This window comes from Nuphar pumila, chromosome 1 (assembly GCF_984573655.1).
Source record: "Nuphar pumila chromosome 1, dmNupPumi1.hap1.1, whole genome shotgun sequence".
Classification (NCBI taxonomy): domain Eukaryota; kingdom Viridiplantae; phylum Streptophyta; class Magnoliopsida; order Nymphaeales; family Nymphaeaceae; genus Nuphar; species Nuphar pumila.
In genome coordinates this window covers 35,772,614-35,791,093 of record NC_143249.1, presented here as the reverse complement: position 1 = coordinate 35,791,093, position 18,480 = coordinate 35,772,614, and the positions used below count along the sequence as shown (strand labels likewise).

The 18,480-nt window shown below is 38.3% G+C and overlaps 1 protein-coding gene across 2 annotated transcripts in view; it reads left to right on the top strand.

The window, feature by feature from the left end:
• LOC149848681 (uncharacterized) overlaps nucleotides 1–18,480 on the top strand; it is a 55,341-nt gene that overhangs the window by 15,694 nt on the left and 21,167 nt on the right. The window contains exons 4-8 of one of the 2 annotated variants that reach the window (XM_089996863.1): nucleotides 6,279–6,365; nucleotides 12,337–12,490; nucleotides 13,936–13,995; nucleotides 15,005–15,433; nucleotides 15,573–15,868. In XM_089996863.1, the coding sequence (XP_089852989.1) occupies nucleotides 6,279–6,365; nucleotides 12,337–12,490; nucleotides 13,936–13,995; nucleotides 15,005–15,433; nucleotides 15,573–15,868 (1,026 nt within the window). Of the gene's footprint in view, nucleotides 1–6,278; nucleotides 6,366–12,336; nucleotides 12,491–13,935; nucleotides 13,996–15,004; nucleotides 15,434–15,569; nucleotides 15,869–18,480 lie in introns of both variants that reach the window. The other variant, XM_089996858.1, reaches the window with a different exon arrangement.

Below are 18,480 nucleotides of genomic sequence, written 5' to 3'. Positions count from 1 at the left end.
TAGCTAAAGGATATGCTCAGAAATATGGAATAGATTATGAAGAAACCTTCGCACCTGTTGCTAGAATGACTAGTGTTAGGACTCTTATTGCTATTGCATCAGTGAAAAAATGGCCTATCTATCAACTCGATGTTAAGAATGCATTTCTAAATGGCGAATTAAATGAAGAAGTTTACATGGATCCCCCACCTGGAGTATGTATTGGTAAAAATAAGATTCTCAAACTTAAAAAGGCATTATATGGTTTAAAACAAGCCCCAAAGGCTTGGCATGATAGATTTAGCAATGTAATGACAAGTTTGGATTTTCGTTCATGTTATACTGACACTGCTTTGTTTGTGAAAAGTGCAGGGTCTTCAGTAGTTATTTTACTACTTTATGTTGATGATATGATCATCACAGGAAGTGATGAGCAAGGCATTAATGATATTAAAAAGGTTTTGAAAGAGAATTTTGATATGTCTGACCTTGGTTTCTTAAGAAATTTTTTAGGAATTGAAGTGGCGTACTCTCCTCGAGGGTACATTCTCTCTCAGATGAAACTTGCTGCTGACATCTGTTCCAAATCTGGTATCTCCGATGATAAGAAGACAGAAACCCCAGAAGTCATCAATGCAAAATTAAGGTTGGAAGATGGAGCACCTCTCGAGGATCCTACTCCCTACCGGCAACTTGTTGGGTCTCTAACCTACTTATCCATCACACGGCCAGACATTGCTCATGCCGTCCACTCTGTCAGTCAGTTTCAACATGCACCTACAACCGTGCACATGAGTGCAGTCTTAAGGATTGTCAGATATATCAAAAATACCATAACTAAGGGAGTTTTTCTTTCTTCTGCCTCGTCACTTGATTTAATTGCTTATACTGATGCAGATTGGGGAGAAATTCCAATGACCGGGTCTCAACTACCGGATTTTGTGTTTTCTTAGGTGACTCTATGATTTCGTGGAGATGCAAGAAGCAACACAAAGTATCCTTGTCCTCGACAGAAGCAGAATATCGTGCTATGGCCACTACAACCATGGAACTTGTGTGGCTAAGAAGCCTCCTCAGTGATATGGGCATTGTCATCTCTACTCCTTCGAAGATGTGTTGCGACAACAAAAGTGCAATCTATATTGCAAGCTATCACACCTTCCATGAGCGTACTAAGCATATTGAGATGGACTGCCATTACGTTCGGGATGAATACCTAAGAGGAACTATAGCACTACCTTACGTCACATCAGAGTATCAGTTGGCGGACTTCTTTACTAAGGCTCTTGCGGCTCCTCGGTTTTTGTTTCTTCTTAACAAGCTTTCGGTTATATCCCCGTAAAGCTTGAGGGAGGGTGTTAAAATACATGTAATTCATATATATATTTATATATATATATATATATATATAATACCCGATAGGGGTATTTTTGTCATTTCACAAGTACTCGATAGGGGTACTTGTTTTTCTTATTTTATTTTCCTCTTTATTTTTTGTAAATCATTTTTTTATTTTTTGTTTTTTGCTCACACAAAAGGGGCCCCACCATGTAGTCGATGGGGCCCCCAACGGTCACATTTGTGACCGTTGGGGGCTCCCAACGACTACATGGGGAGCCCCCTAGGTGGCTCTCCTTTTGAGGCCTCTTGGCCCTCCCCCTCTCCTTCTCTTGTGTATAAATAGGGGTGACCCCCTCTTGTATTTCTCACTCTTGAGAGCTCTCTCTCTTTCAATAAGAGACATTTATATTTTTATGTTGTGTTGTCTCTTGTGGGTTTGGGTATTAGCCCTTGTTTTTTGTTCATTCGTGGATGTTGTAAGTGCTTAGTGCACTCTTTGCTTTTCCGCATATTTCATTACACCGGAACGGTCCCCATGACAAAACCCCAAAGCTTCTTTCCTTTGAGATTATTTTCCATTGTCGATGCCCACATCATATAATTCTTTTCATTGAGCTTGAAAGATAGGTCAATCTGTCTCCATGATGTTGCCAAGAAGTGAGAAGATGTCCACTAAATATGGGATACACGAACCACACCTTTCCTTCAAGAATCGAGTGACTCTGATACCATGTAATGAAATATTGCGGAAATATAAAGAGTGCATACAAGCACTTACAACAATGAATAAAAGAGACAATATCACAAGTCCACAAAGGGACAATACAAGCACAAGCCTTTAAGAAGGCAACAATATAAAAAGCCTCTAATTGAGAAGAGAGAAAGCTCTCAAGAATGAAAATACACAAGGGGTTCACCCCTATTTATACAAGAGGGAGAGAAGGAAAAAGGAGGGCCAAAGGGCCTCAAAAGGAGAGCCAAAAGGGGGCTCCCATAGAGTCGTTGGGAGCCCCCAACGGTCACATTTGTGACCGTTGGGGGCTCCAACGACTCTATGGTTGGAGCCCCTTTTAGTCCTCAAAAAATACAAAAAAGAATTTTAAAAAATAAAAAAAGAAAATTACATTTTATGAAATTCGAAAATAGTTGTTTTCTAAAACAACTATGTGAAATTACAAAAATACCCCTATCGGGTATTGATGTAATATATAGTATATATATATATATATTAGATACATTTTAACATTTATATCTCTATGTGAATATGTAATTTGTTAATTTACTGCTTCTTCTACCGATTGAATAGACAAGGGAGCTTCATTATCAATGTTCTCATTATTTGTTTCATCATCACTAAAGAAATCTTCATTCCTATTTAGTAATTCAAATAAAAAGGAATAATCAGCATTATCGGGGAGGGTTGTGTCCTTAAAGCCACTTTCATTTTTCAAAAAGGTGGCATTTCTTGAGACGTACAATTTATCATTTTGAAGGTCATAACACCTAAAACCTTTTTGTGTTTCTGAATAACCAAGGAAAGCACAGAGAATGGCTTTAGGGGATAACTTATCATTTTTATCAGTGAGAACAAAACATTTGTAGCCAAAAAATCGTAATCTATTATAATCGGGTTCTTTTTGATATAAAACTTCAAAAGGAGATATTTGGCTTAAATTTTTAGATAGAAGATGGTTTATTAGATAGACAGAGGCCAGGGCAGCTTCGGCCTAAAATCTTTTTGAAATCTTTTGAGAAATAAGCAGAGGCCTTGTAGTTTCAATAATATGTCTCTGTTTTCGTTCAGCTAAGCCGTTTTGTTGAGGAGTTTTGGGACAAGACCTTTGATGAACGATCCCATTACTCTCTATATAGCTTTTAAAATCATTTGAGAGAAATTCACCCCCTGAATCTGTTCTAAAGATTTGTAACTTCCTATTGAATTGGGTTTCTATCATTATATGAAAATTCTTAAAAGTGAAAAAGACTTCATGCTTATGCTTTAGAAAGTATATCCATCTGTATCTCGAATAGTCATCAACATAAATAACATAATATGAAAAACCTCCCTTAGATACTACAGGTGCGGGTCCCCATACATCCGAGTGCACAATTTCAAAAGGCTTAGTTGAAAACATAGATCTTGAACTAAAAGGTAAGCTTCTCATTTTTCCTAGAATACAATCATTATAACTAAAATTTTCTTTACATAATGTTTAGCAAAATGAATATGAGAAAACTTGTTAATATTTGGATGCCCAAGGCGTTTATGCCAAACATTTATATCTTTATGTTGGGCAATGTTACAAAAGGAGGTTTTTGAAATTTAAAGAAACTTCATGAAATAGAGGTTACCCTTCCTAGAGCCTTCCCCAATCAACTTTCCGGACCGACGATCTTGTATCCAACATTTATGTGATGAGAATTTTATATCACATCCATGATTCGAAAGTTGAGAGACGGAAAACAAGTTCAAATTTAATTTTGGAATAAATCTAACTTTAGGAACAAAAAAATCTTGTTTTTCAAAGTCTCCAATTCCATTAATTTCAAGAGAAGCTCCATCCGCAATAGAAACAAAAGATGGCGAGAGGTTTTTAGAATAATTGGTCAGTGTAAAAGCATTTGGAGTCATATGAAAGAATGCACCCGAGTCTAATAGCCAAAGAATTTTACTTGGAGGAGAGAAGGAGGGCACAACAACTCCAGAGATTGATCCCTTGAGGAGTGGTTGAAGAGCTTCAATAATTTGATTTAGAGATAGATTGACATTGTTGGAGGTAGACGACGCCTCCTCTTGGAAGGTTGTCAACATGGCCATTATCTTTTTCCATTTGGGACACATGGGTTTTATGTGCCCGGGTTCTTTACAAAAATGACACGATTTTACTGTACTCTTCTTCCATAATGTCCGTTATTTTCTCTTCCTCCTTGATTCTTGTTGAAGTGGGGAGGTTTATAAGATTTGACATTGCTCCCCGGTCTAGATACAACGTAAGCTCCCTCGTTCTCGTTTTTACAGGGGACGGCCAACACATTTTGATTGATTTTATTCATTCCCAATCTAGTTTCTTCTCCACTTAATTTGGTAAGAACATCTTCTAAAGGTGGAGAAGAAAAAGAAGATAAAAGAGAGGATCTAGACTGTTCGAACTCGGGTCTAAGCCCATTTAAGAAATTAAAAAAGTGATAATCTTCAAGTTGTTTTTGCCTCAATTCGATTGTCTCTCCACTCCATTTAGGTTCAAGGAGAGCAAGTTCATCCCAAATAGCCGATAATGCGGCAAAATATTCTCTAACCGACATCTCTCCTTGATGAAGAGTGAAAGTCTTCTTTTGAATGTAATATTTATGGGACAAGTCTCTTGACGTATACATTCGTTCAAGATACTCCCATACTTGATATGTTTTTTTGAATTTCAATATATTGACATTAATCTTTGTTTCCATCGAAAAGAAAAATCACGAAAGGATTTTGTAGTTTTTCATCTCCCACTCTTCATGCCTTTTATTGTATTCCTCAAAAGCTTTTTCTCTTTCTTCTCCGTCAAGAACCTTAATCTCCCCTTTCTCAAAGATAGTGATTTTAGGTTCGGGTTCGGGAATAGTTCCTTGAACATATCCCCAAAGACCCTTGCCTTTGATATGGGTCTTCATATTCCCGGCCCATATATGATAATTAAATCCATTTAATTTGAAGCCAAGAGAGAAGTGAGAGTCCTTTTCGCCCATTAGAGAGAAGAAAAAAGAGAACAGATGCGTACCATAAGGAGATATAAGGTCCTACGCTTCCAAAATATTGAATGAATAAACTAGTCTTTACCCCGGTCATCAAAACTTGATGGCACACTTTTCAAGGCACCCATTAGAGAGAACAAAATACACGATCTTCTTTTCTCCCAACCTTGCTCTGATACCATGTAAAAATATCTTCAAAGATGTGCACTACAAGCACAAGCTCCACAAAGGGATACGTGTACAAAGACACACCAAGAACATTTGAATAAAAGTACACAAAGGTACAAAGAGAACACTTGAAATGCAAAAGATTGAATCTATTGAGCAAGGGTAAGCATAAAGGCTCCCAAAAGAATAACTTACAATAGTGGGGATACACCCCTATACGTCTCTCCCTCCTTTGACTTTTAGTCAAAAAGGTAAAAGAAAAAAAGAAAAGGAAAAAGGAAGAAAGAAAAAAAAAGAAAAGAAAAGGAAAAGGAAAAGGAAAAGGAAAAGGAAAAGGAAAAGAGAACAGAAGAAAAGGAAAAAAGAAGAAAAGTTACATGCACATTCACAAGTGTGAATATGCGTAAAATGGGAAATGACAGAAATGCCCTTGGGGCTACATAAAGATATATATATAAAATATGCATATGTATCCCTCTCTCTCTCTATATATAAATATATGTATACATGATTTGATACAATTTAACATGGCCCATTCTTTCCATATTACACGTGTCCTACATGTTATATGTCAAATGTCTAAATACCAAATGCATTGTGAATTGTGTGTGTGTTCGTTAAGATTGGAAGCCAACAAGTTCACCACATTTGTTTTTGCTTCTGACTAATTTAGATTTTTTAGGGTGATTGAATACATTAAATGTCACTACTTGGGTTTAAGTGGTCTTATGAAGAAAAGAATCAAAAGACACATTTGTTCACACAGGAATTGCTCAATAGTTTTTGGAAACTGAGGGAAGTGAGTGTTTTTTCATGTTACTTTTGCCTATAAAATCATACGGCTTGATTTTTTCAACAGGATCTGAACAGAATGATTAGTTTCTTTTCCCTGTTGCTTGTTCATTAACTGGTGGTCTTTCATTTACTTTTTCCTATTTCCAGAGATTAGATTATTTTAAGCTTGCTAAAATATGCTGCTATAGTGCATGCTGAGTATCTTCTCTATAATTGTTCAAAAATATTCCATTATATAATCTTTTATATTGCTTTGGAAGAGCTGCAGAATATTGGTTTAAGGAGGCAAAGAGGACACATACATCCCTGAATGCAATTGTCTACAGTAACATCATATATGCTCATTGGTAAGTATTATCTACAAATCTTTAAATATATATTATGGTATTATCATTATCATTCCTAAATGATGCACTTAGTTCTCATTATTTCATAAGCAGTCTATTGGATTACTGTAACTGTTGTTCATTTTGATGTTCTCAGTGCCTGTTCACCTGTCCATGTTCTGTTTTAACTGCACAGACATATCTTGACATGTGTGGATAACTCTGTTTAATGAACCAAATAATAACTTATCCATTTAACAGCAGGGCTGCTTTAGCAGTGAAATTGGCCTGAATTGGACAACTGTGATCTACTTGGGCTGTCTCGTTTACTGTGGCTTCCAGAAGATAAAAAATGAACAACTACTGTGACTTCATCAATATGGAAATGCTCTCTCTATCAAATTCCTAGAGTGGACATCTTGTTATTATGCTGAAAATTACAATTGAAAATTAATCTTTTTCATGAAAGGATGAGAGTTATGTAGCAGAACATGCAAAATGGGCAGACTTTTATTGTTTTTGTTTTTTGGGTGTTGACTTAAGGAATTGACACAAATGGGGGATTGATGGCAGAGATGACAATGTCAGGACATAGTTTTGTATGTGTCTTCATGCTCTAGGAAGTGTGGTGACAGAGATGAAGCAAGGGTAAGTGGAATGAGTGAGATAGCCAGTATTTTTTTATTTGTGCGTGTGTTTTTTTTTTTCGAAGAGTGGGTGGGGTTTGCCTGGCCTATCAAAAGTGATGGATAGACTGAGCCAAGTAAAAAAAAAAGGAACAAAGAAGAAGAACACCAATCTAAGCCTTGACTAGATGGGCTGGACTTCCCATCACACACAAACTAAAGGATGAGCAAATGGGTTAGGCTGATCCAGCCTGGACTGAGTCTATTTAGACAGGCCTGAATCACCCACTGATGGGCCACTGACTGGTCAAGCACAGCGTGCCCTTAGGCTGACCTAAGCTAGATCTGGGCCATGCTAGTTTCCAAATTACTGGCCCAGATCCAGTCCAGAACGGCCACACCATGGGCAACCCAAGGGTAACACAGCATCCTTAAGTGCATGTGTGTGCTGTGTTAGATGGAAATTAGCTAGGAAAAAACAACACATTTAATGTAAAAATTTAATGGCTATATTGATTGCTATTTCATTATGATGGAGAAACTAGACTCAGAGGAGGATGGTGGCCAACAATTTTAGGCTACGATGCCCATGGTCAAGCTGGTTCAACTCAAAGAGAATAGTCCAGAGCATCTGTTATGGCATTTTATATTCATTATGAATGAGAAATTTTTGCAAGCCTTATTGAGGTGCTACTCATTGATTACTTGTCTGTGTTTAAATTAAAAAGGTATGAAATTTGATTAGTTAACATAAAAATTACAGCGGACCACATTGTAATTGTTACGGCTAATCTATGTCACATGGGTGCGGGTACGGGTGCGGAGCAATTTCAAAAATTTTGGACACATGAACACGGCTATATATATGTATATATATTTTAAAAAAAATAAAATAATATATATATATATATATATATATAACAATAATAAGACTCGGTCAAAGTTGTGCCCATTAGGGGGACACGGCTATATATATATATAACAATAATAAGACTCGGCTATATATATGTAACGCCTCAAAAATCCAGGACTTCTAACTTTTAGAATAGTTTAGAAAGCTTTGAAATCATACAATAATCATAGTTTAAATAATACTTCAGCGGAAAATAATATTTTTAAAACCACAAGTCAATGGACCTTGAGCGCATTACAGCGTAAACTTTCCTTTGTCAAATCACGCACAACCATTGAAATCAAATGGTTTAGAAACGGAGTTTCAATAATTGAGAATTCGTTTGTTGAAACCAAGAAGAAGCTTACTAAAACAGTTTTATTAACTCACGGTTTAATAAAACAGAAATTTTGAAACACACTTTATACCAAATTTACCAACATGTCCTCAGGAGCGAAACGTCTGGGAAAGAGCTTTATCTTGACCTCATCACGCCATCGTGCCATCGCGGACTGTATTACCTATCCATTACCTGCCCATAAAATGGGTCAGTTTCGCTAAAAACTGGTAGGTGCACAGACATGACAATATTGAACATAATTAAACAGAATAATTTAATATGTCAAGTAGACAGACAATTATATGACAATTTAATTCCACCAGATTCACAGAGCAACTATCATGAGCACAATGCTAAAATTATTACAAGCATTTTACTGGCACAAGTAGGCTAACTATTACAAGCAAAGCACTGCACAAGAAAGTTAACTAGCAAAATACAATGCTTCATCAACCACACACACAATTCCATAAGTATTGAACCTGTTGTACCCTATAACTTTCATACGTGCATAACTGAACACATTGTGTGATCGGATTTAAATTATGTTTCGATATTAACTGGCCAAGCGGGTACGCACAAGGCACGACTCTAGAAACAACCTAGACTGATCCGGGGGTTTATTATGCTATGTATTTTATGATAACCCGGATAGCTGACTGAGTCCGCACCTAAGGGGACGGTCGATGACCAAGAGAGAAATCCCCAAAGCAGCATAAACAATGGATGCATCCCAAACATGGAGAGCTACCACCTAGGATAATTATGGTAGTCCCATTCCCCTAACTCCGATGACTGGGGAAGCCGAGTCTTTTGCTCGTAACTGCCATTAATGGCTTGTCCATCGAAGTTTTGTACCTTCCTGTCCTCTCTCCTGACAGGAGTCACCGATTCGAATGAGTACATCAGGGGTAGTTAACTGAAGACCCATTCTACATACTCTAGTCTTTCGACCAACTCGAGTATCTTGCCGGTGAAGGCGAAAACATCACTTATTTAGGTGATCTCAGCATTTTGTTATTTGCACTCATCAAGGTTGCCACAACCTACTCATCCAATCATCGCAACGTAAGAAGACGTACTTGTCAAAAAGTACGAACGTACTTGTCAAAAGTACGACTACGATGAAAGGGAAATGGTTCCACAAAAGAAACCCCAACAGATATCATCTGCAAAAGAATTAATACAACACAGCCTGGCAAGATAAGTCTTGAATTCACTTCAACAACATTTTTCATATTTCATGATGCAAGGTCATCTCGGATCTCTCGTCCGATCAACAAAGTACTTAACATGTTGTGCATGTCTAAAAGTACGCTATACTGAACCAGGGAGGTGTGTGGGCTTCTAAAAAAGAACACCCAACACACAACTTCATAACGATCCAAAGAATAAAGGAGTGCTCATTTGACACGATTCATCCTTAAAAGCCATAATGCCACATTAAGTCATTCACGCAAGGCACAACACTATCAAACTCGCATCCAAAATTTATTTTAGTATCGACATGTGACATTAGATTGATAAATAAAGAATGGGTCCTTCAAAAGAACCCCACTCATTCATATGCTCATGCCCCTGATCGGGGTTATTCGAATTGGGTCGCAACTCGAATCAGGGTTATAAAATATTTCTCCCAAGTGTGCGGACTTGGGAGGACTCAAATGCAACTTCGAACTCCTGCGAGGATTAAAACTTAACTTTGCAAAAGATGTGCCATTTGAAGAGCATTGGGTTCGCAGGAGGAAACCCTCTTTTAAAGAACTGCAATGCACAAGTACAACTTCTAGTGTTTTGAAAACAACTGAATCAGGATAGGCACAAGACTTCATTTATGTAAGTACATATTTACCATAAATGTGAGCATATGCAGGTTATAACATGACGACAAGCAACTCTCAACTTGCGATGCCGCACATCAAGCGAAAAACACATAAGTAACACACGAGGTGCCAAACCATACCTTGACCACTTAGATAGGCAAACACATAAGGTCATAAGTAATACATGAGACACGAAGTCGTACCTCACTCAAAGGAAACGTGCAGGCAAAAATATATGCAAGCAAACGAGAGCATAGGTATTGCACGAAGTACGAAACCACACCTCAAACTCATAAGCAACTATGCAAAATAATGATCGAAGAATGAAATTGTACCTCGACCCATGAGCATACAAACATGATAATACGCAAGGCAGAAGCAATATAACTCTAAGCATATCTAGCATGGCATCTTAATCATTTCCACTTAAATACATTCATCAATTGCCCTTTGTGCGACTTTACTCTACCTCGGAATGTTGTGTAGCTGCGTACGCCTATGCGTGAGGATAATACGAGGGTTGAGCCGCGGAGCACGATCGGGACCTGTTGCGTAAATATGCAAGAGTGTTAAATATTCAATTTTGCTAATATAATTAATGGTGAGACGGGGGCAAGGGTAGAATTAGGCGGCCTGGAGTGATCCCCCGACTGTCGACGACAACAGGGCGACAGAGAAAGAGCCATAGTCAAACATAGCGAGGTGGCAGGGGGCGATCCCCTGCAGACAACACTGAAGCGGCAGGGGTCGCACCCCTGCCGACGACAGCGAAACGACAGGGGGCTAGCCCCTGCCGACAGCACTGAAGCGGCAGGGGTCGCACCCCTGCCGACAACAACGAAGCGGCAGGGGTCGCACCCCTGCCGACGGCAGCGAAGCGGCAGGGGGCTAGCCCCTGCCGACAACAACGAATCGGCAGGGGGCTAGCCCCTACCGACAACACTGAAGCGGCAGGGGTCGCACCCCTGCCGACAACACTGAAACGAAGGGGGTCGCACCCCTGCCGACGACAGCGAATCGGTAGGGGTCGAGCCCCTGCCGACGACAGCGAATTGGCAGGGGCCGAGCCCCTGCCGTCCGGCGAAAGGACGATGGCAGAGGGACAAACCCCTGCCGAAGAGAGAGAGAGAGAGAGATCGGGGCGAGGGGGTGTCGCAGGGGCCAATGGCCCCCTGCCGGCACTCTGGCGACCCCCCCCCCCCCCCCCCCCCCATGGAGGAAAAAGGGGACGACAGGATCCCGTAGGCCACCTGTCGGGCCTCCGATGGGCATAGGGGAGGTGGGAGGCGCGACAGGGGTCGTGCGCCGCCTGTCGGCCTCCCGGCGAGGTGACAGAGAGGGGGGTGAGGGGGAGAAGAGGGAGGAGACGACGTACCTGGGAAGAGGCCGCCGACGATGGCCGGCGTCGGCGGGGGTTGCAGCAGCGGCGGCACTGGAGGCGTGCGCAGGGAAGAAGGAGACGCAAGGGGGAGGTGTGCCTCCCCTTGTCCTCCACTGGTGCTCTTAAAGAGCTCGGGGGAAGAGTTGTGAAATCGGGAAACCCTGATTTCCATCCTTATCGGGTTGAAAAGGGGGAGGGGGGGTTGCGGCGCACAGGGGAAAGACCTCCTGTGTCGGGTTTTTTTAAAAACCCTAACGACGATGGGCCTGGGTCGGGTCCGAACCCGACCCGACCCGGGTCCGCTAATTTTTTTTTGTAAATGCGGGTTTTACAATATATATATATATATATATATATATATATATATATATTTTTTTTTTAAAAATATAAAAAAAAATGTTTTTATTAGTTTTTATACATCTTTTGCCCTAAAAATGGACAAAACTAGACTCGGTCAAAGTTGACCGAGTCGAAAATGTGGTCGGACTCGGCCCGGTGCGTTGACCGAAGCCGCACTCGTGTCGGGTACGGGTAACACGGATGCGTCAACCTTTTAGTCGAGTCCGTGTGACTTAGCGGATAATTGGATACTCTTCATCTTAACATTTTTCAGCTTGGAACATTCTGCAATAAGTTATCCTGGTTGACTTTGGTCTCTATTCATTGATCATTTAAACCTTTCTTTGTGCTGTTGTTCAGACCCAGCATTACTGCGTTTGTTGATTTTGCAACTCCATTTTGTGAGTGTTATTTGAATTGTTTAATCATGTATAGTTCATGAAGAATCTTGAGCAGCTTGCTTAAATACTTGTAGCTTATGAAAGATGAATAGAGGGAACATCTGCTGGACTAAGTAGCCTTGGATTTGTTTTTTGATAATAACATTGTTTTGATAAGATTTTGTTCTAATATTTCGTAACTGTCATGCAGCCAAGTTGGAAATTTAGCTCGAGCTGAAGAGCTGGTGGCAGATATGGAAGGAGAAGGAATTGATGCTCCTATTGACTTATATCACACAATGATGGATGGCTACACTAATATACGGAGTGAGGAGAAATGCTTGATTGTTTTTCAAAGGCTTAAGGTTAGTTCAGCAGTGTACAAAACGTAATTGTCAATCTCAACTATAATCATGTGAATCTCTGATTTGTTGTGCCTAGGCATCTGGGCTGTGTCACGTTAGGTTCATTGGCTAGTCAAATATCAGAGGTTGTCATGAACAGCCAATAAGGTGAATAAATAAAAAATAAGCCTTTCTTAGATGGACTAGGTGTTCACCCATGTTTATTCCTCTAAAGGGATCAGAGTTTGGCATTCTTTGGCTTTTCAGGACAATAGATGTAATTTCTCACCGTATAATGGTGAAAAGAGTTATTAGCCACAAAATAATGTGCCACTAACAAGTTTTTCTTCAAAGTTGTCAAAAGGTGGATCAAGCCCAATATGTATCAAAACATTTGACAAATGGTGGCATCCAGATTACTAAAAAGGCTAATTGGGTTTCCTGGGAAGGATTACTTAGGATAAGAGGCCAAAACACCTTAGATGGTAGAAGAGAAAGGCTTGCAGTGCAAAAACCAGTAGAACATACTTACCCAACTCTCTGCTTTGACAGCAACTCAATGACCCATGACTGGGCATTCCAAGCATCACTAAACACTTTTTAGTTTATGGTTTCACCCCCTACGTACCAGGGTCTTTGGCCCTTGGTTTGCAGTGATACAAACGTCAAGCAGCTGACTATGCACTAGAGTACCAACTACATAAATAAGCTTCACAACCCAAAATGTGTGTGTTCTTTGAAATGGATGCCCAAACTCAAATTTGCTTAAGGCTTTAAAATACAAAACAGAGCGACCCCAGACTGTTTGCTTGAAGTTACCTTTTCGGATAATTCTTTTTAAACTGAATAGTTGCCTCTTACATTGAACAAGTAAAGTTCTCGTCCAATTGAATGCATGATGAGGACGTGTAGATAAAGTATTTTTGTTGTGTAGATTTGCACTGAATAAAAATGGATATGAGCAAGCAGATATGACCGAAAGGCAAGCATACCCTGGGAAGAAAACAAGAGCAAGAAAGGTGCATATAGAGATCACATGCTCCCAAAGCAAAGTCAGAGAAGAGCTAGATAGATGCTTTCAAGGAGAAAACACATTGATAGGGAAGATATGCAACAAAGGAGCAGCATGCACCAGGAAAGGGCCAAAGTTGTGTGAATGAAACCAAGAAAAGGCTTAACATGATTACTTGTACTTGGCATGTGATGCTAGAAAATATGTTAATATGGAAGATTTTAGTTTTGAAGACTTCCATCATATTTAATGACACTGATACTTTTCTATGATTTTAATATTGGCTGAAGCATCTTGAAATTTGTGAGAATTTATTTCTAGGGAAAGTTGTTTTTTTAGTTTACTTGCACTTTCTGATTGCACATGTTTAGAACATAGAAATAATATTGGAACCATCCACGTTTATTCACTCTTTCACCACAAGCAATTTTAAACTCATTAAATGGTTATGCAGGAATCAGGCTTTCCTCCTTCAGTGATCAGCTATGGGTGTCTGATTAACCTTTACATAAAGGTGATGCATTTATTGATATATAATTTAATTAATAATTGCTTAGCATATGTTGATATATAATTTAATTAATAATTGCTTAGCATATGTTGCTGAGTTGGGAAAGTTGTTGATGGAAGTATAAAGTTCCATGGAATTGCAGTTTTCATCTGCAAATTGCTGGCAGAACTGCAGAAGTATCTCTTTTGAGCATGATTGTATTAATTTCTTTGTGGCTTCTCTTGTTCTTGCAGTACTTTTTCAATTACTTAAGGTTGTTAATAGACGGAAAATAAAAAGCATTCTATCTTTTTGTCATCATCCTTGAGAAGAATGTTTAATTTTGGTGGTTCAAAATTGTGTCCTGTTTCCTTTGATTCTGGAGTACCTAGAACCTGAGGGTAGGCTAATCTGGCATCAGCCTTGGGCTAAATCTAGACGGAAATGTTGGTAATTTGTTTTTTGGAAATGTTGGCTCTTTCATGCTTGGTGGTTTAGAGAAACGTATGGGTATTAAAGAACAAGAGTAACCAGGTGATGTCTATCATTTAAGGCTTCAGCAGACTATTAGGACCTGCATAACAAGTTTATGGTAAATCTTAAATATGTCCAAGTACATCTATTGACTGTCTCTGATACTTTTTCTGTTGTGACTGCTTGTAGTTAATGAAAGGTTCCCTTTCATTGATAAAAGCCTATGTGCCATAAGCAAGTTTGTCATTTCAATTATGCATTCCTAGAGTTCTAGTGGCATAGCCTTATAATGTAACATCAACATTCAAGTTTACTTCAAGATGAGTGTTGTGTATTTCTGTATATACTGATGTTTACTAGCAAAGCGATGCTACTTTTCAAAATCTAATATTAAATTTTTTTTTTGTACTTTTAGTGTGGAAATTCTAGGATTTGGCAAAAATTCTTCAACTTATTCAAAAATGTAAATTTATTTAATTTTTAAAAAAATGGAGGAATGTTTCTGTTTCTCAATATACCACAATCCTATCTTATTGAGATATAATTTGCTGTTATTCAGATGGGGAAGGTCAATAAGGCTCTGGAAGTAGGCAAAACCATGGAAGCTGTAGGCATAAAGCATAACAGCAAAACATACTCAATGTTGATCAGTGGCTTTGTGCAGCTTAATGATTGTGCTAATGCCTTCGTTATTTTTGAGGACATGATAAAGGATGGTTTGAAGCCTGATGCTGTCCTTTACAATATTATTATCAATGCATTCTGTAAGATGGGTAACATGGATCATGCTTTATGTATTGTTGAAAAAATGTGTAAAGAGAGGCACAAGCCTTCATCTCGAACATTTACACCTATTGTACATGGTTTTGCAAAGGTTGGAGATATGAAAAGGGCTTTGGAAGTTGTTGATATGATGAGACGATCTGGCTGTATTCCTACTGTGGAGACTTTCAATGTTCTAGTTCTTGGCCTTGTTCAGAATAAACAGGTATTATTATACCAGTATTTATCTGATGATTCCTACAATAAATGAATAATATTTAGACCCTTGCATTTTCTTGCTATATCATTTCAGGAACTAGAACTATTTCAGCTGCTTTTTTTATTTTTATTTTTTTCATAAGCAGATGGAAAAGACAGTTGATATCGTTAATGAGATGTCTATGGCTGGCATAGCTCCAAATGAGCGCACTTACACCACGATAATGCAAGGCTATGCTTCTCTTGGTGAAACAGGCAAAGCATTTGAGTATTTTACAAAAATTAAAGATGAAGGTTTGAAGCTTGATGTGTTCTCTTATGAGGCACTACTTAAGGCATGTTGCAAGTCTGGCCGGATGCAGAGTGCTCTGGCTGTCACAAAAGAAATGAGTGCACAAAGAATTCCTCGAAATACTTTTATCTACAACATTTTGATTGATGGGTAAGCATTTCATCTTACATTAGTTGGGTTTTAAGTAATTCTTTTTTCTGATTTACTCATGAAAGAATCTCTCTCTCTCTCTCTCTCTCTCTCTGAGTATACTCATCTGAATTACTAATTCCCTGTGTAAGAGAGCCCCTAGATTATGTAATGAAACAAAAAAATGTGCACAAATAGATGCCTCAAAAGGATACAAAGTTACACAAGTGTGCACAAACACAACAAGCCACTTATGGGCAAGATACAAACTCACAAAGAGTAGCACAAGTACAAGCGACCAAAGGGCTACAAAATGTAAAAAATAATGTGTTTATTTATCACAAAATGCTGAAGCCAAGCATACATTACACTATGGGAGATCCCATGTATATAGGAATGAAAGGAGCAAGGGGCTAGTCCAACTAGCTATTAGGCTAGTCCCAACGACTAGAAATACAAAAATAAAAATATACAAAACTGCCCCTAATGGGCAGAGCCTATTACAAAATAGAAAAGATAAAAATGCCCCTAGAGGGCATAACCTATTATATATATATGCATAAAGTATATATATATATATATATATATATATATGCATAAAGTATATATATTTATCATACAACTTAACACTGCCCCTTAAACTTACGATGTGATAACTAAAAGTTTGTCTAGTAGGAAGTGAAACCGAGGTTATCGAAGTGCCTTGGCCGAAGAAATCGGCCGACTAATATTCAGAGCTGACATAAGGTAAAATGATAATCTTCTTCAAAAATTCTTCATGAATATGGTGACAATCCTATTTGGTCCTTTTGTGAAATGTATGGTTGCCAACCAAGGTTACCAGAAACACTACATGACTCGGGGAAGCATGCTTTTCCAAAATGCGTTTCAGAAGCACGAAATGCATCGCTTTCGAAATACGCAGGGAAGCGACCCTTTTAAATGGGAAGCTCGCTTCCCAATATTAGGAAGTGAGTTTTTTTTTTGAGCTTGAGTCTTTAACAAATTTTTTTGCCCAATATTGAGAAAACTCGATTCCTATTCGCTTCCCACTAAAATTCTAGGTCGCTTTCCTCTTCATTTTCTATGTCGCTTTTGGTTTACTTTTGAGACGATTCCCGGTTCGCTTCTAAGTTGTCCTGTGCTTCTGACTTTCTAAAATTTTAGAAGTGCCTCACTTCTTGCTTCCGCTTCTTGAATTTTCCCGCTTTCTCGACTGGCAAATCTGTTGCTAATTATGTATAGTGCACTCTTGTCATAACATAGTCTAGAGGATGTCTACAAGTAAACCCCTATGCCTTCAAGTAATCTCAGCCACACGATTTATGATGTTGTAGTAGTCATTGCACAATATTCAGCTTCAATTGATGACAAGGATACATTATGTTACTTTTTACACTTCCAAGACACTAGAGAATCACTTAAAAAGACATAAAAACCATTAGTTGGGCATATGTCATTAGGATCTACTCTCCAATCTAAATCTGAGTAAGCAATTAATTCAAATGAGGAGGAAGACAACAAAAGACCCCTAGAAACAAAATTTTGTAAATATCTAGTAATTCTCATCACAATATTAATGTGAATTGTGGTAGGTGAGTGTTGGAACTGGCTTGCAATATAGATTGCATGGGCTATATTAGGTCGAGTGATTGTCAAATATGTCAATGCTCCAATTATCTGGCGGTATAGAGTGAGATCCTCCATTGGTGACCCGTCATCTTTCTTCATCTTGGTGTTAATTACTTCTGGAGTATCCACCTTCTTTTCATTAGTAATTCCTGACCTGTCAATAATTTCGATAACTAACTTGGTTTGGGTTAGCAAATATCCTTGTGGAGAATAAGCCACCTCAATTCTTAAGAAAAATTTGAGAAAACCAAGGCCAATCATTTCAAAATGTTTTTTAAGAATACTTTTAATATAGCTAACCCCTTGTTTGTCTCTGCCAGTTATGATCATATTATCTACATAAAGGAGAAAAATAATGATACCTGTATTAGATTTCTTAATAAACATAGCAATGTCAGTATAACCAGATTTAAATTCAAGTTTAATCATCACATAACTGAATCTATCATACCAGGCTTTAGGAGTCTTTTTAAATCCATACAAGGCTTTTATCAACTGAAGGATCGTTCTATATAGAATATCATATCCAAGAGGTAAACCCATATAAACATCTTCTTTTAGTTCCTTATTTAAAAAGATATTTTTTACATCCATTTGATAAATGACCCATCCCTTGACAATAACTACAACTATAAGAGTTCTATCAGAAGTCATCATGGCTATAAGTGCAAAAGTTTCATCATAATTTACACCATATTCTTGGGAATAACCTTTAACCACTAATCTCGCTTTATATATTTCTAATGTCCCATCACTTTTAGTTTTGACTTTGTAAACCTATCTACAATCTATGGTCTTTTTTATTTTGGGCAAATCTTTTATCTCCCAAGTTTTAGATCTCTCAAGTGCCTCTAATTAACATTCATAGCTCCTATCAATTCAGGATAATTTTTGGCTTGGTCATAGGTGGTGGGTTCATTTGAGAAAAGCCTTGTATGGATTTAAAAGACTCCTAAAGCCTGGTATGATAGATTCAGTTATGTGATGATTAAACTTGAATT